The sequence below is a fragment of the Acomys minous genome, assembly GCF_964271855.1.
Source record: "Acomys minous genome assembly, chromosome: 18".
NCBI lineage: Eukaryota > Metazoa > Chordata > Mammalia > Rodentia > Muridae > Acomys > Acomys minous.
In genome coordinates, this window is record NC_140501.1 from 57,897,854 (window position 1) to 57,922,044 (window position 24,191).

Genomic DNA, 24,191 nt, shown 5'->3' on the forward strand with positions numbered 1-24,191 from the left:
TAGGACTGACCTAGCTATAGCTATCTCTTAGTTCATAATGAGTTTGGGACAATAATTTTATCTGTCTTTCATTCTAAGAAACAGAGTAAATTCAGACATATCTAGGTAGCTTCATTCCATCTTGGGTTCATGGGAAATTCAAACCAACTTGCCAATATTTACGGTGAAATACCTGGATTTGTGGTGCCATCTGGAGTAGAGGCTTATCTGAAGCCACAAATCTGCCACAGGGCTATCCTTAGTGAGGCATCTGGAGTTCCACAAAGGTGTTTATTGCACCCATAAACTCTCTAAAATTGTTTTAGAAGATCTAAAACAATTTAACTTTTAAAACTATTTGAATCCAATCAGGAATTCCATAATCAGACATTAATTCATCTGTACAGCAAACAGTATATCCTCAAACAAGATCTTTGTAGGAAGTTTGCTCAATCAGAGCTGGTCAATACCCAGAAAGTAACAGTTCACATCAATGCCAGATGTATTTACTTTTTGGCTGTTCGAGACAGGGTTTTTCTGTGTTATCTTGGCTGTTCTGGACTTGCTTTGTAGACCAGATCAGCCTTGAATGTAGTCCTGGCTGTCCTGGACTCTAGACCAAGCTGGCCTTAGACTCACATGATTCACCTGCTTCTGCCTCCCTGGGTGCTGAGATTAAAGGCGTGTGTCACCATGCCCAGCTCTAATGCCAGATTTTAGAGAGATGCAGCAATGCACAATTGACAGGGTAGTCAGAGGTTGGCAGCAATTCTGGGGTACAGACCTTGCCAATACCAGATCACCTCCTAGACAGCCCACATGCCTAGTGAGCTCCTTTAACAAGGATGGCTCTTGGCACCTTGGCAATTTGGTTCATTTTCTTAAAAACATAACTTAGGATTAAAAACCTTTACAATTGCCTACTGCTCCATTGGTGCAAGCATCTTGAACAGCCTTGATTGGGGCACTCTGAGGAGCTCTGGAAGGGACTCCTGACACAGAGGCATCTGCATCAGCTGTACTGCTTGGAGGCTTGTGAGCCTGAGATTCACCATGAGCAATAGACATCGGTCACCATGAGATAAACATGAACTTGAAAAGCAAATCAAGACTTGCGTTCCCTCCACGGAACTGAAAAAAGGATCGCAGAGACCAAAGCAACGTTATTCCCTGAGAGCCATCAGGACATTCAGCAGGCTGTCCTACCAGCTGCTGAAAGAGGAGGCAGGACTGCTGTCAGCACGTGACACTCCAAGGCCAAGTTCTCAGCAAAAGGCAGGGGGACAAAAGGCAGGGAGTAAGATGGGGACAGGAGGAGGGGGGAGGAATAGTTGACCTGGAGAGACAAGGGACTGCCTCTGGATAGAGAGGAGACAGCCCGTGGCCCATAGGCAAATGGCAGTTTACCATGGGAAAAGGAGACACCCCCATCCCCCACCCCCGCCCCATCCCTCCCACCCTCTTTAGGGTGAGTAGGTTTGTTTTGATTGGCTATATTAATTAGGTGAACCAAAAGGGGCTTTTGATAGCTGGAACTTGGTGGACAGCCTCAGTGGGAGGATGTGCCAAATAAGGGAATAGACCTTGGGGGCTAGCTTTAGCAAGGCAGAGGGAATGGGGGAAGGGCAAGGCCTGCCAGAGCCATGTTTGCCGGCGCTAGCGCCAATTAGAGCCCTTCAAGAATCACAGTCAGGACTGCCACACAGGGAGGTCCGAAGAGGGCAGAGCACAGGGCACCTTTTACCTGTGGTTGTGTCTTAGTGTTTCTAGGAATCTTGCTGACAGAAGGAGCATGCAGAAGACTGTAACACGGGCTGATTCACGCCCGAGCCAGATCTGAGCCTGTCCCAGCACTGCACGTACACTGACCACAGGAGCATTGGAAATGTTGAGGACTCTGTTGTACGAGGACAAGGCAGAGCAGCACACGTTTTTTTTTTGTTAGAAAGTCAGGCATGAGTACATTAAAATATGAGGTCGTATTCTCCCCACTTGGCCAGGTCGTGCTGGCTGCTCCCTCATGTACTTAGGGAGACAGCAGACAGTGGGACCTGGTGACTAAAGTCCGGCAAATAGATCACAGCAAATGGAACCTTCTAGGAATTAATAACTTTCAGTTACATTTTATCAGACTGTCATTTCCAGACATGCCTTAAGAAGAACAGGGAGTGTAATTAGAAAGAACGTCAGATAACCAACCACACATTAAGGGCTTACAACGCGACGTTGAGCGACATCGATGTCAGTCAGGACATGCAGTGACAGAAACTATGAGCAGAGCAGCTCTGCCCCTCAGTAACCTGTGAGAGCCAATGTGTTAGTTAGTGTCTCTAGGGAGCAGCTTTCTGTAAAACCCCAGAGAACAAGCCACTTCATCAATCTGAAGAGTTTGCCATCCACAGTGACCGTCGGTGCTGAGCTGAAAGGATGTCTTATTCATGGATGCTGCTCTGGCCTCTAACTCTGGCTCCATAGCACCTGCAAAAGTGGTGTGTGGGGTTGAGGAAGGCCTGAGTTTGCACACTCATGGTGGCTCCACACTCAAGCACACACTCTGGAAACACACATTACATGCTTCTCAAAATTTTTATTTACTATTTGTGTGTGTGTGTGTGTGTGTGTGTGTGTGTGTGTGTGTGTGTTTAGAGGACAACTTTTGGAAGTTAATTCTCTCCCTCCACGGTGGGATGTGGGATCTGGGGATCCAAATCAGGTGGTCCCACTTGCACAACAAGTTTTTTTAAAATCTAGTGAGACATCTCACCTACCCAAAACTGAAGTTCCCTGGGATGTTCCGACACACAGACACACAGACACACACACACAGACACACACACACACACACACACTGAGTGATGTTTAATTGTGGAAGCACTAAAAGTGATGTCTTCCAGCTTTTTAGAGATGTGTAGTGAGTGCATCACTGTTAACTCTGGCCCCAGCTGCTCCATATCACCCACCACAGTTGGTTCCAGTTGAATGGAAACTCAGAGCCACTGACGACCCCCCGCGACCCCACCGCCTCACCTCCCAGCCTCCTCCACCCTGATGACCCCCGCGACCCCACCGCCTCACCTCCCAGCCTCCTCCACCCTCCCTACTTTCTAGGTGACCGTCTTCTTCAGACCACACACCTGAGGCGTCCTGTGGTACTTGTCCTTCTGTGACAGATTTTTTTTTTAATTGTGAGAATTCTTTGCATTTTGAAAATAAGTATCATGGTTTGTAGGGTATCTAATTCTCTAATTTATCTCCTACAAGTGCCTTGAACATACATCACAGTAACAACAAAGACTCTGACTGGCTTGGCAAAGGTGAACTGCTATTTAGAACCTGTTTGCCTTTAGAACTAATTAACAGAGAAACAGTATTTTTAAACATTATAAACTCAAAGGATTGTTATAATCTATTTTTTAAAGTTAACACATTTATTCCCTAAAAATAATATAAGTCTGAGAGTTCTTTAAATTTTTTTTTTTTTTTGCTGCACATGTATAGGATCCCAGTGATATCTACATCTATAGATCCATACCTGTAGTGATATATAAAGTACCAGTATAAACTATATGTAAACATAAAGGTATATTTTGCTAATTTTGTAAATTATTTCCAGGACTCCTCTTTGCTTCTGCAATCAACACAGAATGTGACACTCAGTGCCCGAAACTCAGCAGGGGAGGTCACAGGCAGGGTCAAAGTGGGTGAGTCCAACATGCTCACAGCAGCTACTGGCTTCAAGTCCGTGTTGGGTGGCAGTGGGGGGGGGGGACAGAGGGGGGAAAAGGGGAAGAGGGGGAGGTGCTGCTGAACAGATGGGAGTTTCTTCTAAAGAATTGCAAGCTTATTTAGAAATAATAAAACATGAGCTTCCTAGCTTGCAGGGTATTCATAGAGAGCAGCTAGCCTCAGGAGGCAGAGTGCAGCGTGTGAGGGCTTGTGTGTTGTTGTGTGGAGAAGGGAGATGTGTGTGTGTGTGGGCGGGGTGAGTGTGTGTGTGTGTGTGTGTGTGTGTGGTGAGTGTGGAGGTCAGAGGTCAGCTGCTGCCATCTTCCTCAGTTGAGGACAAGGTCTCTCTCTCTCTCTCTCTCTCTCTCTCTCTCTCTCTCTCTCTCTCTCTCTCTCTCTCTCTCTCTCTCTCATTGAGCCTGGAGCTCACTGGCTGGCCAGTGAGTTCTGGAGAGCTGCTCCCCGCCTCCCCCCCCATTGTCTCCATATGTTCAGCATAGGGGCTATATGTACGAGTTGCCACACCCAGCTTTTGTATAGACGCAGGCGAGGGATTGGAATCTGGGTCCTCACCGAGTGCCTGGCAGGCAGTTTACCCAAGAGCACCTCCCCAGCCATAGCACATTTCCCCCTGTGTCCTGCAGTAGTGGCACTCTGTCACTAAGCGCACACGTAACTCCTAGTCCCACTTCCAAGAAACTATCAGGACCCATACAAACAAAATAACTCCTCACTGAGAGTGTTTAAATCTCAGCTGCAACTGTAATCAGTGAAAACACTAACGTGGGCCACTCTGTGGGTGGAAAGACAGTTTATTGGGAGAATCAAACTGCTTTGCAGTCTCTTATGAGATGGGGCAGAGAGCAGCCTGGGGAAAGGCAGGGAGAAGCCTTGTCGGTGTCACGGGGACAGTGAACGGTGGGATCCACGGGAAGACCGGGCAGTAGGAACGGTGGGATCCACGGGAAGACCGGGCAGTAGGAATCGTGGGAGCCACGGGAAGACCGGGCAGTAGGAACGGTGGGAGCCACGGGAAGACCCGGCAGTAGGAATCAACTCTATGAAAAAGGTGTCAACCGCAAGACCTTCTTCTGCTTGGGGCACGGGCCACACTGTTGCGGTCTGAATGAAACATGTCCGCCATGTGTGTTTAATACCCGGTCCCCAGTTGGTGACCCAGTTCTGGAAGGTTGTGGAACCATTAGGAAGTGAAGGCTCTTTGAAAAAAGTGGGTCCCTGTTGTAGGGATTCTGGCTTCAGTCAGCCTACCTGTGACGTAGGCGTGGTCCTGCCCAGGGCTATAGAAAATGACACTCCCACCTCACCCTCCCTCTTCCTCTTCCTCTCTCTTCCTCTCTCTCCTGCCTCTTCCCCCCTCTCCCCCTTCCACCCTTTCCTTCTCCCCCAACACTCAGATAATAAACTCCTCTACAACATAATATCTGCTGCCTAGTACCTTATTATCTTATTGCCTTACATCTTATCATCTTATTAATCATAAAATTGGTGACCCATATGGGGCAGGGCCACGCCCCCGTGGCAGGTAGACAAAGACATCCCAGGCTGACTGAAGCGGAATCCCAGCAACTGTGGGTGGGGCCTTGGGTTTTACAGCCGAGCCCCACTTCCTGTTTCCTCGTTGCCTCCTGCCTGCTGACGCAGCGTGACTAGTGCTTACCCCTCCCGCCCCATACCTTTCCTACCTCGATCTCCTTGAACCGGAAGCCGGGGTAAAGCCTTCTTCAGGTTGCTTCTATAAGGAGTTTCGTTGGAGCGACAAGACAAATAACAAACGCACTTTCTAGAACTGGCCCTAAGGCTGGCCCGTGCACGTGGTGGCCCCTGCTGGGACTTGGAACACGGCTCTTCTGAGCACGAAATCCCAGAGGTCACAGGGCAAATTTTGAGGCAAAACTGCCGAGGCCTTTCGAGAAGGAAGAGTGTCAAATGTGGCGAATGGGAGGCCAAGCATTGCATCACAGAAGGGGGATTTCTGGAAGCTGAGAAAACAGCAGAGAATGATGAAAGTGCCGGTGCTGGGTGCTGGACAGAGTGGGCTCCCTAAGTGGGTCTGTAGAGACGCCTCACTCTTCCATGAGGGAGCAAGAACTTGCCAAGAGGCTGGCCAATACCCTCCTAGAGCGACCACCAGCAGCAGCTCCCTCTGAGGTCTAACCCAGGGAGGGTTCCAGAAGCTCACCTTATGAATGGGAGGTGGTGCGGGGGGGGGGGGGGTTAGGACACACGACAACACAGACCCAGTGCTGTTCTGAGAAGCCCAAAACTGAAATGCCCACATTGCAATGAGTGCCACAGGTGGGCCGGGAAACCAGTTAAGTACCTTCACTCAAGGGTTTATTTATTTGTTTAATGTATATGAGGGCTTTACTTGCATGGCCAGAAGAGGGCGTCAGATCACATTATAGATGGTTGTGAGCCACCGTGTAGTTGCTGGGAACTGAACTCAGGACCTCTGGGAGAGCAGGAGGCACTCTTAACCACCGAGCCATCTCTCCAGCCCCCGCCCCCCCGCCCACCCCGCCCCAAGGATTCTTAACACTTCCACAGAAATGTCCAAGTTTGGCCAGAAGACAAGTCTAGTCACTGCAGTGGTTAGAAAGAAGAGGGTATGGGAGGGGAAGAGGCGGGACTGGGAGGGGAAGAGGCGGGACTGGGAGGGGAAGAGGCGGGACTGGGAGGGGAAGAGGCGGGACTGGGAGGGGAGAGCGGGCAGAGGGGAAGAAACCAAAACAAGTCCATTTTCACTCTCACAATTAAGGAGCCGAATGCTCTGCACTGTTTCCAGAACACAGGGGCGAGGAAGGTATGCTCTTTCAGAGGAAGGCTACTGGTGCCATGATGTGCTCTTTTAGGGGGAAAAAAACCCCAGCAAATAGAATGAGGTAACTGGAGACCTCAAAGCCTGCCCCTACAATGACACACTTGCTCCAGCAAAGCCACAGCTCCTAACAGTGCCACTCCTGATGGCCAAGCATTCAAACACATGAGTCTATGGGGGCCATACCCATTCAAACCACCACAATTATTTAAAAACAAAAACCAAACAAACCTAAAATCAGGCTTTTCTAAGAAAAAGAAAATTGAGCAAATTGTGAGCTTTAATTCCTAACTACTTCTGTCACCAATACCATTTTTTGTTTATGTATTATTTCTGTAAGGATGGTGGGTGAGTGTGCTGATGCACACATGGAGGCCTGTCATAGTGCGTTGTTTGGTGGTGGGTGACACAACAGCTGTAAAAACAGGGCATCAATACTGCTTACAGCCAACACTTGTAATACACTGTACTCACTGCTCTTTTCAGGTCCCCAAATGGTAGAGGTCCAGAGCCAGCACTTTGGGATCAGTTCTGAAGACGGCGAGCCACTGTTCACTGCCGAGGAGCAGGACGTAGTGATCGGCACAGGCAGACTGCGGGTAACAGGTTTGTGGAGACGACCAGCTGCAGCTGAGCTCACAGCTCTGCTCTCCCCCAGGGACGAGCAGCTGGCTGTGTTAACGTACTTCCTGGCGTTTCCTTTTACATTCTGTCTGTATCTGAAGGATGAGGCCTTCCTCACAGAGCCTCACCCAGTCTCTGTAGCCAGTGTCCTATGTAGCTCCCTGTTTGGGGTTTACCTATCTGCTTCATCGCTGTTATGTTAGGTACTTGAAGACCCCCATGTGTCTGCAAAATGGCTTTTCCTCTGGTTGAGTTAAAAGTGGGAGTCGAGCTCTCACTGTGCTCACCTTCAGCATAAAAAATTCTGTGAAGAACGTTTTCGGAGTCTGTTGGAAGCTCGCTTGCTGTGCTCCCGGAAGACAAGTACAAGCTGACTGGTGTGGTCAAGCCACTTCCAGAATTTCTTTGCACTAGTCGGAAAATCGGCAGTGGTGTTGTTCTCTCACACAATCAGGAAGCAGATTCAAGTCCTAATATACAGCTCTGTGCAGCAGATGCTGCATCATCATCATCATCATCACTGTAAAGTGATGACCTAGTGCTTCAGCCTACGCCAAGGGAGCAGTGTCCTGGCTTCCTTTCTTTCTAAAAGATGCTAGGAAAGCCAATGATGAGAAATTAAAGCCGGTGGGGGAGGGGCATGTGCCTGTAGTCCCAACACTCAGGTGGCAGAGACAGAAGATCATGAATTTGAGACTTGAGCTGCTTGGTGAGACCTGTTCTCTCTCTCTCTCTCTCTCTCTCTCTCTCTCTCTCTCTCTCTCTCTCTCTCTCTCTCTCACACACACACACACACACACTTTTATTAGTAAAAGAGCAAGTACCTAAGTATCTGGAATAAAATCCACTGGCCCAGGGCTGGAGAGATGGCTCAGAGGTTAAGAAGCACTGTCTGCTCTTCCAGAGGTCCTGAGTTCAATTCCCAGCACCCACATGGTGGCTCACAACCATCTCTAATGTGATCTGATGCCCTCTTCTGGCATGCCATTAACATGCAGACAGAGCAATATATACAACATAATAACTAAATAAATCTTTTTAAAAAAGGAATCCATTGGTCCAATGTACATATGGTCTTTGGCTTGTGATGGCTCAACTTGTCTGCCTTGTAATGATGGCGACATGTCACATGGTTGGTAGAAACTAATTGGAATTTCTAATGTGGATATTTTCCTGGACTAGCACTATGTGGTGCCGTCCTCATGGCTGGACAGCAACAGCGGCCAATACTACACCTGCTTGTCAGCCCTTGGATCACATATGATGAGAGTTCCTCACTCTACCGTGGGCTGTGCTGCTGAGATGGCACGGTTGATATTTTGGGGTAGATTCAGTGTATCTTCCACTTGGGATATTATCCATTTATGACATGGTTATTGGAACATAGCACCATTATAAGTTCAGGGTCACCTGTATAGGAAACATAGCCTTTCTTAACCTAGATGCCATTTCTGTACTAGCTGCATGTAGTTTGTCAGTAGGACTGTCCCCTGACGTGTTAGAGCATGTTGGCACCACCAGTCTACTCTTTGCTTGGTGGGTCAGGATTAATGTGTGCAAAGTCAGCATAGCTCTCAGCAAAGTATCGCTGCACTGCAGGGAGTTAACATTTAAACTGCAGCGAAAAGAGGATCCCATCAAACCCAGCCATCCGTTACAGAGAATGAACCGTTCCCTAGGCCAGGGCTTCTTTCAGGTCATAGCATTCACTGTAAGAGAAGCAGGAGAGGGAACTGATGAGCAGTTGTAGTGTAAGCTACCTGCACAGGCCGGAGCTCCCTGGGGGCGGGGGGAAGGGGGGAGCTAGTTATGTCTGTGCGTATTGCCTTTGTTCCTAGGATTTCTGGCTTAGTAGTATATGGCTTCCTCTTCTTGTGACTGTGGCAAAGCATCTGCCAGGAGCAACTTGAAGGGGGAAAGGCTCGTTTTGGCTCACAGTTCAGAAGATACAGTCCCTTGTGGGGGAGAAAAGCATGGAGGGTGAACCTGCTCGCTCCGTGGCTGAGGGAGCTGGTGGCCCAGCACGGCTTTACACATCTCAGAGGTTCAGAAAACAGAGCTCAGACTAGAAATAAGAAGAGCAATGGGCCTCAAGGCCTGCCCTTAGCAACCTGCCTCCTCCAGCGAGGCCATCTTCCTAAAGGCTCCACAACCTCACCAAGTACTGCCAACAGCTAGAGATCCTGTAATGAAACACATGTGCCCGGGAGGGTATTTCACATCTCAGCCATAAATAAGGAGGTTTGGTATAGGACTTAAGACTGCACTTCTAACCAGTTCCCAGGTGGATGCCAGTGGCAGACCTGAAACGAAAATAAACCCTTTCCTCCTATGTTACTTTTGGTCATGGTGTTTATCAAAACAATAGAAAACAGGCTAGGACAAAAATTGGTACCAGGGTATACCATAGGTAAGGGTGTGGCTTAGGCAGGGGTGCGCCCTAGGCATGGGGTGTGGCCTAACCAGATGTCTGGTTAGAGGCATGGTCCAGGCAGGGGTGTGTCCTAAACCTGGGATGGGCCCCAGTCATGGGTGGAGTTTAGGCATGAGTCTGACCTAGGCAGGAGCTGAGCAGGTTCTAGGCCAGATGAATCATCTGACTATACATAGATGAAGCACTGCCACTTAAATCTGGGCATATGCCCATAAAACCCAAGGTGAGAAATGCTTTAACTATAACCTGAGCACTGGGCTGGTGCTGCCCTGTAGAGCCTCTGTGCCCAGTGCTGTGGATTACCCATCTGTTCTGTACACGGCACCTTCTGCCCGCTGTTTCGCTCGAATCCTTACCCGCACACTCCGTACGCCACAAATGACTGTTTACTGCAAGGTTTGCACTAACTGCCCTGGGCACAGACTGCCCTGCTGCCGTAAGGTTGATGAGCAGCTTTAACCACCGCACGGCTTTCCAGCCAGCATTGCTCGCTACTTAGGTAACGAGTCTCTGCAGCGTGCAGGTTTAAAATGTGAACTCCGTTCTCCGCCAACAGCTAAAGGCAAGATATAACAAACAGCTTGTCACCTGCTCCATGTATCTCTGTCCCCTAGGCACATTCTTGCCTGTGATCAAGTGAACTGAGGGGGATATGCTAGTTCCAGAAACACAAGGGCTGTTTCAGATATGTAGAATTCTTTGAATCTGTTCTGATGGTCCTTAGAAACAAATGGCATAAGACACAACTGTTTCTCTCTCTCTCTCTCTCTCTCTCTCTCTCTCACACACACACACACACACACACACACGTATACACACACACCAACTTAGTATTATTGAAAAATAGATGTAATGTCAATGTTATTTCTTTTTTTCATTGTGATGACTAATGTCATTCTCTCGTTCTAAAATAAGGCTGTTGCCTTGTCATAACTTGGGGGAGAACAGGACACTCTATTACAAGTTATTGTGGTGGCCTCAAAATGTCCAGTGACTCTCATGCCGCTGCCCCCTGAAAACTGAATCCATGGACAAACTGGGCGAAAAAAGGAACACAGACGACACAGGCTGACCATCCCTTACTCAAAATGCTTGGTCATTTTGAGGTCGTAGGCATTTCTGATTTTGAAATATCTGCACGTGCACAGTTAGGCACCCGAGGGATGTGAGCCCACAGGCCGTGCAGCTCAGAGGTAAGCATCCAAGTCATGGCGGGTGACGCCGCGGGCCTGCCTTTCACTGTGGCCCTTTGTAGGAAGTCGGTGATGTAACTTTCCACGCTCCGTGGTTAAGGCAATTGTCAGAAACTTTGGATCCTGGGATGAGGGATGCTCAGCCTCCTGGGGGACAGGCTGTTTAATTTGGCTGATGCCACTTCTAGTACTTTTGTCCTGATATATCTCTGGGCTTTTTTTTTTAGGGCCAGAAGGAGCTCTATTTGAACACTCAGTGGAGACACCGCTTGTCAATGCTGTCCCATTTCAGGACCTTAGGTAAGGAGTTTCCTTCCAATATAAACACGCTTTCTTATAGCAAACAATGAGGTGTGCCTGCAGACAGGTGCTCACAGTGTCCCCGCATCCCTGCTTGCTGCACTGGTCGCCTTTACTGTCAAGGCTTTCAGCATATGACTAACTGGCCATTACTTAGTAGAACCCAAGGCAAGTCCAAAGCCCTGCTGGTTCCAAACATTGTGTGGCTTCATGGCACCGCCTCTCTTGTCCCCATTGCTTCTGTTCAGGCTCCACAGGACAGCAGGGGCCTGCTCATCACATGCCTGCCAGAGGGACATTGCTCAATGGACACCATTCAAATGCTCTGTTGGGTCTGCATCTGCCATGGTTAAGATGGGTGGGTGCTTGGGGTCCCTACATGGGTAGGGCTGTGTGTGGCTGTCCTCTCCCCCCTCACTTGACTTGAGCCACCCAGAGCTGAGAATCTACTACCCCTTCCTACCGCAGGCTTTTGGACAAGCTCTGAGGGACCTCTGAGGGGGTCCTTTTCCATTACACTATCCGTCCCTAGCCCACTCCATCCTCTCAAAAAGAAAAGAAAGAAAGCAAAGCCTCATGGAAGAGTCCAGTGCCCCACATAGACTTCGAAGCCTGAAATAAGCATTCTTGACTGTGTCAATTTACTCCAGCTATAGATGTGCATATGTGTGTGTTCATATGTACGTTTGTTTGTGTGTGTGTGTATACTATACATTAAGGAAATGATGTTATTAAAAAACAAGCACAGGATACATTCATATTTGTAAATATGTTAGAAAGCTTTAGTATCTGTGGTAAAATTCACCTCACTTATAATTTTTCCCTCTTGGCTATTGTTATGTGCTGTTCAGTGGCACTGAGTACATCTCAAGTGGTTTTGAAGACAATCCACTTTCAGAGTGCTTTTCTCTTTGAACTGAAATTGCAACCCCCTTAAATAGTTCTTCATCCTCCCTCTCCACCTCAGCTTTGGTACCCACTATACTACTTTCTACGTCAGTGGACTTGACTGTTCTATGGACCTCATGTGACAGGAATAGACTCTGTTTCTTCGTTTGTTACGGTTTTCCCCGGCCTAAGGCTCTCAAGCTTTTGGTATTTGTTCATGATGACTGAATAGTTTTGGACATAAGTCTGCTCTTACAGAATCTATCTGTAACTCCAGGCTGCTGAGTATCATGTAGCCACTGCTGATTCTGCTAATACCCTTTTATGTCAAAGATCAAGTGATATTTTTTTAAACATTTGTTTATTTTTATGTATATGAGTGTTCTATTTGCATGTACACCTGAATACCAGAAAAGGGCACCAGATCTCATCATAGATGGTCACAAGCCACCATGTGGTTGCTGGGAATTGAACTCAGGACCTCTGGAAGAGTAGGCGGCACTCTTAACCACTGAGCCATCTCTCCAGCCCGATCAAGTGATATTTTTAAAATAAATGGTCTATTACAGTAAGGATGCAGAATGTCCCCCACAGGGCAGTTGGCCCCCAGTTAGTGGCACTGTCTGGGGGAGGTATAAAACCATCAGGAGGATGGCCTAATTGTAGGGAATGCAGTGGACATGTGGGTTATAAGCAGGCTCTGACCCAAGTACCTTTCGCTTCCTGACCTACCATGATGTGAGCACATAATCTGAATCTCCCAGTGTTCCAGAGTGCCTGCTGCCACGCTGTTCCAACCATGATGGACTGCACCTCCTTAAACAGTGAGCCCAAAGAAGTTCTTCCTCTTTTAAGTTGCTTCTTAGAAGCTTCTATCACAGAGAGGAAAAAAAGTACTGCCACATGAGGTCGTTGCTGTGGTAACCTGACAAGTTAATGAAGTCTTAAATGTTGTACACAGAGCTCAGTGAGTGACTCTGGTGGGTGTTCAGAACACTACAGAAATGCAGACAGTAAAGGGAGAGCATGAAGTTTCAGGGGGCACAAGGATTCTATCAAAATTGACCTAGAGGCCATTTATGTTATATTCTGGTAAAAAAGAAAATCTGACTGCAAGCTTCACTAGGATCATCCTGGTTTCTTGGCTTAACCTTTGAATCTTATCTCACCATGCTATTTATCTAGAGACATTGGAACAACAACTAATAGTGATGATAATTGCATTATAATACTGCTCGTTAATTTTTATAAAGGCCCATAAGATCAATACTAAAAATATTATCATTGAGGATGAAGAATATTTTATTAAGGCATAAAATTATTTAGTATCTTATAAAATAATTCATCTTGAAGCAAGAGACATTTCAGAGATTCGCTTTAAAGTGAGTGCTACCATTAAAAAAAAAAACCCTATGCCTCTCAGAGTTAAACATAAACCTGTTGGCTTACTGACTCAGTTTTGTTTCTGTTGCTGCAATAAAATACCCTAACAAAAACAACTTTGGGGAGAAAAGGTTTACTTAGCTCCCAGTTATAAATTATAGTCCATCATTGTAAGAAAGTCAAGGTGACAGGAACTTGAAGCAGTTAATCGCACCCATGGTCAAGGGCAGAGGATAAATACACACACACTTTCACTCAACTCACTTTCTCTACTCAGACAGTTTAGGATCCCCGCTTAGGGAATGGTACTGCCCATAGTGGGAAGGCCTACCCATCTCGGTTAACGTAATTTAGATGACGCCCCACAGACATGTTCACAGGCCAAATGGTCTTATCAACATGTTTAGCTGGCTTAATTTTTTAAAACAGTCTTCATATGTAGCCCAGGCTGGCTTCAATCTCATAGTTTTCCTGCTTCAGCCTCCCAAATGCTGGCACAGTGGGCATGGACCAGCATGCCTGGCTGTTTGGTTGACTTTTTTTTTTTTCTTTTCAGATTTATTTTTTATTGTTTGAGTGTTTAAGCTCTGTGTTTATCGCTGTACCACATGCATGCAGTTCCTGTGTAGGCCAGAAGAGGGCACTGGAAACCCCAGAAGTGCAGATACAGACTGTAAGGAGCTGCCACTGTGTGCTTGCTGGAAATTGAACCTGGGTCCTCTGAAAGAACAGTCAGTGCTCTTAACCCCAGAACCATTTATCAAGTCCCCATTATGTTAATTTTTTCAAAGTACCCTTTCCCCCTTTCTGGCTTTGAGCTCCAAAAGTAAGCTTTTTCAACGAAGACCTGTACATCTGTAGCACTTAACTTTTGTGCCCGAAATGCCTAATTTCCTTCACAGAAGAGTGCTTGTCCCAGGCAAATAATTTCACACCAGCATTTTAAAGGTATCATTTGGGGCTGGAAAGATGGTTCAGTGATTAAGAGAATCCTGCTGAGGATCTGAGTTCAGTTCCCAGTAGCCATATTGTGTTGGGTTCAGGGTAGAAGCCAAGAAAACTCACTCAGACGCAGAGGATTTAAAATGAAAGCCCTATTTTCTGAGCTCAGGGAGGTGGCCAGTCCAGGATCTGAACTGTGTGTCCTCAGGGGAAGTTGTGTTACATATTTAAAGGTGAAAACCGCAATGAGCTCATACATGGGGGGGGGGGGAATGCAGGGGCGGGGAGGGGGCGGATGGTGTGGAACAGGGTGGTGAGCTCTGACTCAAGTTATTTTGCTAACAAGCAGTTCTAGCTGATTGAAAGTGTGCCTGGCAGTTGAGGCAGCTGGGCTTGTGGTTGGGGGATTTTTGCTGATTAATAAGGCCATCGGGTATGTTGAGCATAAACATAGTTATGATCAACCTGACCTTGTATAGAGATTCTTTTACATCAGCAAAGAGCTGAGATGGTGTGGCTGGTGGGCCTGAAATAAAAATATCTGTAGTTATGGTACCCACAAGGAGTAACCCACACACGGGGCAAACACAGACAGGTGCATCACACACACATACACACACACACACACTCTCTCTCTCTCTCTCTCTCTCTCTCTCTATATATATATATATATATATATATATATATATATATACATATATATATGTGTGTGTGTATACGTATATATGTATATATGTATATGTATGTAGTATGTATGTATGTATGTATGTATTATAGAGTACTGTATAAGAACATAGATACATGGGACTGGAGAGCTGGCTCAGCAGTTAAGATCACTGCTGCTCTTCCAGAGGAGCCAGGCTGGATTTCCTGTACCACGTGCCAGCTCACAGCTGCCTGTAATTCCAGTTCTAGGGAATTAATGTCTTCCTCCAGCCTCCACTAATGTGTGTGTGCTCACAGTCATGAACGCACACACACACCTTACAATAAAAACAAATATCTTTAAAGATATCATTCATTGCAGAACATTTGACTTTATACAAACAACCTTTTTCTTTCTGAATCTTTAAAAAATTTTTCACTTATCTCACTGATCTGTTTGATCTCCCTCTCTCTCTCTCTCTCTCTCTCTCTCTCTCTCTCTCTCTGTGTGTGTGTGTGTGTGTGTGTGTTAACGTAGGTGGAAATATTGGTTATCGACCTGGACCAGCGCAGTTTTCTGTGACAATACCCTAAGGGGGATGGCCAGGGATGAAAAAAGAAAGGATATAAAAAAGTTGGGACCTGGGAATATGGCAGAAGCTGATGACTTGTGCCAAGCAGATTATTGTGTTATCAAGTTATCAAGAAGCGCAGCCTCTTCTACACACTTTGCAGGTTGGTGGGGAGGGGATGACTGACGAGAGACAGCAGACAGCCTTCCTATACTGGGATGGAGCCAGCAGCAAGCTGATTAAACAATGATGCACAAGGGAGCACAGAGTGTCTTGAGTATGTCACATATTCAATTGATAATGCCAGTCACTTCAGGGAGAAAAACCAAGTTCTTAGGAACCAAAACATTAAATCCTTAAAGGTTTGACCCTGGTCTCAGACCACACACACACACACACACACACACACACACACACACACACACCACCCAAGTAAATAAACAATTTCAAAAGATTTTTAAAAAGACGTGAAAGCTAGACCAGACATTTTCTGCTGCCATGGGAACGTGGAACAAATGCATTTGTCCTTGAATCTGTCAGGTTTTCCTCCCCTGAGAGTTTGTGCATTAACCAACTACTGTAGTTTTCAGACTATAAGACGCACCTGACCATAAGATGCAGCCAGTTTTTAGAGCAGTTAAACAAGAAAAACAGTAAAAGCAGCAATCAGACCATAAGGTGCACCCTAATTTCCCCCCCCCCAAAAGTGGAGTGCATCTTATGGTCTGAAAAATAGGATGCTGTCATCTTTGTTTAGGTTGTTTGTTCACCAATGGCATTTTCTCCTGCAGTGCCATCCGCACATGATCACAGCTGTCAGCTGACTGCACCTGTGTATGGAGGACACTAATTCCATAGGCTGTCACTAGTAGGATGCTTGTTTCATTGCTACTGTGTTGGTTAGTTGTCACCTTGACACAAACTAGAGTCACCTGTGACCAGGACCCTCAGTTGAGGAACTGACAGATCAGATAGGCTGTGGACGTGTCTGTGAGGTGTTTTCTTGATTGATGGCTGATGCGGGAAGATCCGGTCCACTGTGAGCATGCCACCCCTGGGCAGACGGCCCTGGATTATGTCAGAAAGCAGGCTGGGCAAGCCATGGAAAGCAAGGCAGTGAACAGCACCCCTACCTGGGCTCTGCCTCAGGTTCTGCCTGGAGTTCCTGCCCTGGCTTCCATCAGTGACGAACTGTAAGGTGTAAGCTGAAGTAAATGCTTCCCTTCCCAAGTTGCTTTTGGTCAGCGTTTTATCACAGCAATAGAAAGCAAAGCAGAAGACTTATTTCTGGATCCCTGAGTGCAGAGAACGTCAACACTCATGAGTGACGTCAAGTTTCTTGAAGACTCTGCATCCCTCCTTAGTTATACACTTGCACATTAAGCCACGTGCTAACGGCATGGTGACTTATTTTCGTCCTTCAGGCCGGTGGTCCTCACTGGCCAGAACCGCTCGCTCGCCTAGAACTCAGAAGCTCCACCTCAGGCTTCTGAGTAACTCGGGCTCGGAAGCTTCTTAGCTGTTGTTCCCAGCTTAAGGATGCCTTTAAACGTTTCCCGCCCTCCCCCTCGCCCTTCTCTTTTCAGGTTAGAATCCCCAACTCGAAGTCTAAGCATGGATGCCCCCAGGGGGGTTCATGTTAAAGCTCAGGCTGGGAAGATGGAGGCCCTTTCTCAAATGGACATCGTCATGCAGAGTACTGACGGAGTGGTGAGTTCAACAGTGGCGCTCTGCGCACGCGCGCTGGGGAGGCTCCCGAGTGCCGCATCAATCACAGCATCAGCATGCTAACCTTCCGCTGGTCCGTAACAAGACACGATGGAAGGCAGAGCATAGACAGTGTGGAGGAGGAAGAAAAGACGCCTAAGCGCTGGAGAAAGCCACAGAAAGTTGCACTCATCCTCGCTTTCTTACACTGGCGTCTGCATGGCGTTATTCTCAGTTGTGGAAAAGCACCGCAGACTTCAGGGACATGCAGACAACGTCAAATTCTCTGTTTCCTAGTGATGCAGTGTTTGACTCACTGCATGGGTATTACAGAGTTGTGTGCAAATGACAACTATCCTCTGTTGTCCAGAGCACTAAGCTTGCTCGCGTAGAATTTAGTGCAAAATAAAATGAACAAGGAAAAAAGAGTATTTTTCAAAGGTCAGCTGCAGTAAGGTTCCTTTCTGGGACCCAAATCCAGAAAGATACACCCTACAATGTGATTTGTAGAACTTTATTAATAGAAAGAGAAGGCGCGGCTTCAGTCAGTTGGGGAAACCAGGCATTTCAGGCTGCCTATAGAGTCTACAGTAAAGCAACAGGCTAGAGCGTAAGCTGACTGCAGGCATACAGTGCATATTGCACAGATCGGGACCTTGCCTCTGTGTCCAAAGAAGGCACTGATTCAGATTCTTTTAAAACAACCCCATCATAATGTTATTTTGGAGTGTGGGTGTAATTGTGTGCACTTAGGCTCCTGCTTCTGGTGTGTGTGTGTGTGTGTGTGTGTGTGTGTGTGTGTTGTCCTAAGTCAATAGCATGGTTACCCACTCCCTCCCCAGCTCTGTCCCAGGCTTGCACTGGGGACAGTTAGCAGAAACCACTTGTAAAGCAAAGTGCCAGGAGAGCAGGGCACAGGGGAGTCGCGAATCAGGAAGCCCGGGCGCCTCTGGGGTATCGGTCCTATGCTTCAGATATAGATGTGAATTCTGGATGGCTTGCTGGCTTTCTGTGCCTGTCTCCTCATTAAATAAATGGAGGGAAATATTTGCTTAATCATGTCTTCTGGTCTTGAGACACTCGTATAACACTTTGAAATGACATTTATTTAATACGAATAGAAGAATGTGGCTAGGGTGCTTGGTGACGTCTTAAAGGTCACGAGAAGCCACTCCAGGTGTGTGGGCAATCCAGCCAATGATGCCCCACAAGGAAGACATGAACATTATCTGCAAACTGAAACTTAGGAACTTACAAGATCCGGAACTGGCAAAGTCAAAGACGGAGATCCAGGGTTTTGTAATCTTACTGTGGAGACACAGTACGACCACCCACTTCACAAAGCTTCCGGGTTTTTTTTGTTTTGTTTTGTTTTTGTTTTTAATGGTCGCATTTCCATCTGTGAATCGTGTGTGCGGCATTTTGGCATGTAGCACACAACGGGACCTGTAATTCCAATTGCCATTCCCCAGGGCTGGGAGCTGAGCAAAGGGAGGCTAGATGCCAGGACTTGGGCCTAACACAGCAAACAGCAACACACCAACACATGGTGGGCTGTCAGTGGAGGAACAGAAGTCAGTGGACACCATGAGCCTACCAACCACACGGCAGGAGAGGGCAGAGAGGCCGAGTTAACAGGGAAGAAATGTACTCAGTGATCCCCTGGCCCTGCACGGGGGTGGGGGGTGGGGTGGGGGGTGGGGGTCACTAGGTCGCTGCTGCACTGTTGCTGTGCAGGGCCACTCAGTGCAAGCTGTGTGTCCTGCAGCTAGCAGTGCTCTGACAGCTCATCTGGAGGTGGGAATGCACGGCTGAGAGCTAGAGAAACTAAAGAGAGCTTTAAGCTGTCCGACAATGAAGACATTATGCCATCCTACAAAGCGTTCACTCCCTTTTAGCGAGGGAGCGTTGAGAGGAAGCGGCGAGCTGCCCGAGGCAGCTGTTCTCATGGTCTCAGCAGAACGGTTTCCCTGTCTCACCAATGGCTCTGAGCCTGAGCTCCTGCTTAGCCAATCCTGGTGGTCCCCACAGTCCTTGCACTGGCTTCAGTCTTCTGCGCTCAGCACTTAGGAGAAGGCAGAAGGGGTTCAGGAAATACTAAGAGTTTAGTCAACAGCTAGTCAGGTGAATTCAATTGTCTCTCCTTAAAAAAACAAAAACAAACAAACAAACAAACAAAAAAACAAATCACAAATCAAAGCAGGATAAAGTCTGAGATCCACAGGTTTAGTAAAGATGAACCCATGCCTGTGGACTGTATGTTATCCTAAAGGGAGGAGAGCATTTAGCATAAAGTCGACACAGATCACAAGTGTGAATTGACATAATAATTCTGTCAGTTTTGTCAAAGAACTTCAAAAGACATTTAAAAAAAAAGATTTATTTATTATTATGTATACAATGCTCTGCCTGCATGTACACCTGCAGGCCAGAAGAGGGCATCAGATCTCATTATAGATGGTTGTGAGTCACCATGTGGTTGCTGGGAATTCAACTCATTTCCAGGATGTCTGGAAAATCAGTTAGGGCTTTCCTCTGAGCCATCCCTACAGCCCCAAAAGACATTTAAAAAAAAAAAAAAAACAAGAGTGAAGCAACACAGAACTGAAAAGCAATTTACTATACTGAACTAATTGGAAAACAATGGGTCACTTTTCCCAGCTAGAGGGTAAAGGAAAGTACGGCCTTTCTCCACACTGAGGAATGCTAGTCAGCCTGGCCTGCACAAAGAATAGGAGTTAAATAGAGTTAGAAGAAGCAGGCCTTCTGATAGGATGCAAGCACAGGCAGGTAGGTGCCCAGCTCAGAACCCAGCTCGTGTGTATGTGTGTGTGTGGTGTGTGTGGTGTATGTATATGTGTGTGCGTGTATGTGGTGTATGTATATGTGTGTGCGTGCGTGTGTGTCTGTGTCTGTATGTGTGTCTCTGTGTGTGGTATGTGTGTGTGGTGTGTGTGTATGGTGTGTGTATGTGTGGTGTGTGTGGTGTGTGCGTGGTGTGTGTGTAGTGTGTGTGTGGTGTGTGTGTGGTGTGTGGGTGGTGTGTGTGTAGTGTGTGTGGTGTGTGTGTGGTGTGTTTGTGGTGTGTGGTGTCTGTGTGTATATGTGTGTGATGTGTGTGTGTGGTGTGTGCGTGGTGTGTGTGTAGTGTGTGTGTGGTGTGTGTGTGGTGTGTGTGGTGTCTGTGTGTATATGTGTATGATGTGTGTGTGTGGTGTGTGATGTGTGTGGTATGTGATATGTGTGTGTATGTGTGTGGTGTGTGATGTGTGTGTGTGTGGTGTATGTGTGTGTGAGTATGTGTGGTGTGTCTGTATGTGGTGGTGTGTGTAAGGTGTGTGTGCTTGTGTGTGTGTGCTTGTGTGTGTGTGTGTGATATGCTGGGAGTTTCCTTGGTGCAGTGCATTCCTCCGTCCTCATGTCTCACTTTCTTCCCAACAGCTGGTGCTTGACGCTGCAACCGTGGGTCTGCCCAAGGTGAAGCAGGGGACACGGGGCCCCGCTGCAGGCAGCCCTCACGGGTTCTATGAGATTTGTGTGTGTCCTGACGGGAAGCTGTACCTGTCTGTGGCTGGTGAGGCCACCACCTGCGAGGAGCACAGCCACATCTGTCTCTGACCACTGCTGGTCTACAGGGCACCTGCGTTGACTTGGTGAGCTCAGAGCCCTGGCCTCAGCCTTCGTGTCCCTGGCAGCTGCACCGGAGCTGGAGGACTCACTGCTAACGCGCTTAGAGGCACGCGGGGCGATGCGCTGATGGAACTACCTACCAGGTGCCCAGACTACCAGGTTTCACGATGACACAGAGACATGCCGACAACTTGTTCACAGCGTTCTCATCTTTCTAGCTCCTCCCACATCTCTCATGTGCCCGGCAAGTGATTTATAATACTCAGGGCACATAGCTATCTCCTCGCAGAGGCCCAGCTGGCTGATGGATTCTAAAATGCCCCAGCTGTGCACAGCCTTTCCTTTACACTAACCCTCAGGTGCTCCCTTCAGCGGAGCGCGGTGGGTCAGGTTTCACCAAGAGATCTCCAGGGCTTAGAGGGGATTTGAGCTTCATATGATTTTTCAATAGGTAGTTAAGGGAAGAAATTACACAAATTTAGTCACGCTTTTTATATACATACCAACGAGCAATAAAAATGACTTTTTTTTTCCAGACTAGAGCTTAAAAGTGTCTTACTTTCTTAAATGCTCATGACTCCTTTGGAGTAGGTGTACATTTTCCTGAAATTATTGATGATAAAGGCCTGTCAGTCATAAGGCACAAGGTCCCAGGTAACTCTTGATATTAACTGAAAACATGACCCTACATTCATCATTTCCCCTTGGGGAACTCTGATATACTTACTCCAGCCAAAACACCAACTAGGACAGCTGTATGCATAGATGTAGGATGCTAATGTGACATATTTAACTGGTGCCCAAGGGCTGTCATCTCTCAGGATCAAAGGAAGAAGTGGCGAGCCTCTGCCTAGCAGACCCAGTGCTGACTTCCACAAACAGGGGAGGAGTGAAGCCGCGTGGAACCAGTCATGCAGTGTGTGAATGCACACAGTACCTGTTGTTGCACACGTCCATAAAAATAAAACACAGCGCATTCCTAGGTTTCTGTGGAGGCCATTTCACTGATAGCGAAAATGCCCACTGTAGGCCTTGAGAAGTGGCTCAGTGGTTGAGAGCACACGCTCCTCTTGTAGAAAGCTGAGTCTGGTTCCCAGCAGCCACGCAAAGTGGCTCACAACCGCCTGTGACTAACCGTAGGTCTGGGGATACCTGACACCTCAGGCTCCAACCAGCACCTGCACACACAGCTCATACCCTCACACAGACCCATCCAGATACATATAATTTAAGAGGTTTCCTATCATTTAAAAAGGTGATGGAAGTTGTTTGCTTGTTTTGAGCCGTCTTAGAAGAAGCTTAGGCAGCTTAAAATGGAGTAAGACCAACTGTCCTGCATAAGCACCTGTGCTTACTTATGGGGCCAAAGTCACCTGAGATGGCTGGGAGGAATGAAATCAGGCTCGGGTTGGAGGGGTCACAGCAAGACGGAGGCTGTGACAATTTTATTGAGATCAATCAGACTTTTTATACCTTTATCAGAAACAGAATATAATGGCAATTGCCAGGATCAATACAGTTGTAGTTGCCAGGACACGTTTGCAAGCTATACAGGACACGCGACATTAATGTCTAAGACCAATGGTCCTGTCAAGCTTCCATGTTTCCTTGACCGCTGAGGAAACACACAGAGAAGCACAAAGCAGTGTGAGTGCTTACTGCCCGAGGGAGAGCATCGGTCTCTCGGGAACTGGAAGGCACATTGTGCCCCAGGAGCCATGGACTACCCTGAGAAACCTATGACGCGTGCCTCTCAAGGCAGCGAGGTCAGGCCAATGCCATGGTTCTCTGCGTTCCTTCGGCTTCCCACTCACAGATATGTAACCCTAATATAAGTCAAATATGTCTCTCATCTCAGAGGCAGGAGAAGGAAGAAAAGTGAATTCTTTAGTGCTGATTTAATATGGAGTTTGTCTAATGCTCCCTTCCAACCCCCCGCCCCCCTTTTAAGTGCAGCATACACCACACAGGAAACAGCAAAGTAAAAATACAGGACTTCCTATGAAGTTGGGAGTAACACCTGCATGCACAGAGCTCCTGAGTCACAGAGGTGGACTTTTTAAATTTTAATTAAATTTTAATTTTTTTTTAAATCTCTGATTTCTGTGACATGTCTCTTGTCAAGGTCAGCTATTTTGTCAATATTTGCTCTGCCGTCCTCCCAAGTCTGTGCTTAACCAATGTCTTCAAGCCCCCAAGACCTAACACAGGATCACTGAACATTTATAAGTCAACTTTGTTCTCACATAAGAGTCCAGAGACTCCAATGGTGGAGTGAAGTCAAAGAGAACGCATGAGGATGGAAGACAGGCTCTGGGGAGGTGGCTCAGGGGACTGGAGTCTGATCCCAGAACCCAAGTGACAGGTGGGCATAGCCACCACCTGTAGTAACAGCCTTGGAAGGCCCTGCGCCAGGCTAACACCCAGACAAGCTGGTTAGTGTAAACAGCATGGTCTGGTGCTTTGTGTTTGATTGTTAACTATGTTGCTCCCCAAGGTCGGCTTGCTCTCTTAGGAGAGATGCTCACATACCCCCGAGTACTGCTGTGTAACCTAAGCCTCCCTGATCGGCTGAATAAAAGGCCTACACCTGGGCAAGGCAGACGTGAGGGGTGGACCGGAGGCTCTTGGGCTTTGGGAACAGATGGATCATGGGAGGAAGAACAGGGAGAGGAGAGGAGGAAGGAGGAGGAGAGTTGCCACGGGGTAGTGTAGAGAGAAGCACATGGCCAGATCGGCACGGATGGAGGAAACCAGCCCAGATGAAGACCATGGATTTCTATATTTATGGAGCATGGATGGGAAGTAGCTTGGATACGAATGGCTAGAGCAGCTGGCATAGGATGTGGGGCTGGGGGATGAAGGGTAGCGTAGGAAGTTAGTATCTGCCCCACCCCAGATAGAATCAGGCTTCTTCTAAAATCTATCAGGTGTCTGTGTCCTTTATTGATTATGGTAGGGGGTTAATAACTACCACAATAATTACACATTTTAATAATAAACCCTATTAGCTGTTATTTTTTATTTACTACAACAGATTAGCCCTGCCAGTGAGCTCTGGGCTTGACTGAGAGACACTGCCTCAAAAGAACAGCCAAGAAAGATCGCTGACATGAAAACCTTGAGCCTTTACAGGCAGATGAACATGTATTTGTGTCTCTCTCTCTCTCTCTCTCTCTCTCTCTCTCTCTCTCTCTCTCTCTCTCTCTCTCTCTCTCTCTCTCAAGAAGGTAGGAATAAATGTATAACTTTTTGTGCTCCTAAGCTCTATAAACTCATCTTGGAAGATGCTGTGTATAGAGTACCTTCTTTTTTTTTGTTTTGTTTTT

At 47.3% G+C, this 24,191-nt stretch overlaps 1 protein-coding gene across 3 annotated transcripts in view; it reads left to right on the plus strand.

Moving 5' to 3' along the window:
• Nucleotides 1-21,399, plus strand: part of SGCG (sarcoglycan gamma) — a 62,901-nt gene extending 41,502 nt beyond the window's left edge. For all 3 annotated transcript variants that reach the window (XM_084767469.1, XM_084767471.1, XM_084767470.1), the window contains exons 4-8: nt 3,593-3,680; nt 7,031-7,150; nt 11,023-11,095; nt 17,112-17,235; nt 20,674-21,399. In XM_084767469.1, coding sequence (XP_084623595.1) covers nt 3,593-3,680; nt 7,031-7,150; nt 11,023-11,095; nt 17,112-17,235; nt 20,674-20,850 — 582 coding nt within the window. In that variant the 3' untranslated portion in view covers nt 20,851-21,399. The remainder of the gene's footprint in view (nt 1-3,592; nt 3,681-7,030; nt 7,151-11,022; nt 11,096-17,111; nt 17,236-20,673) is intronic.
• Nucleotides 21,400-24,191: the final 2,792 nt, after the last annotated feature.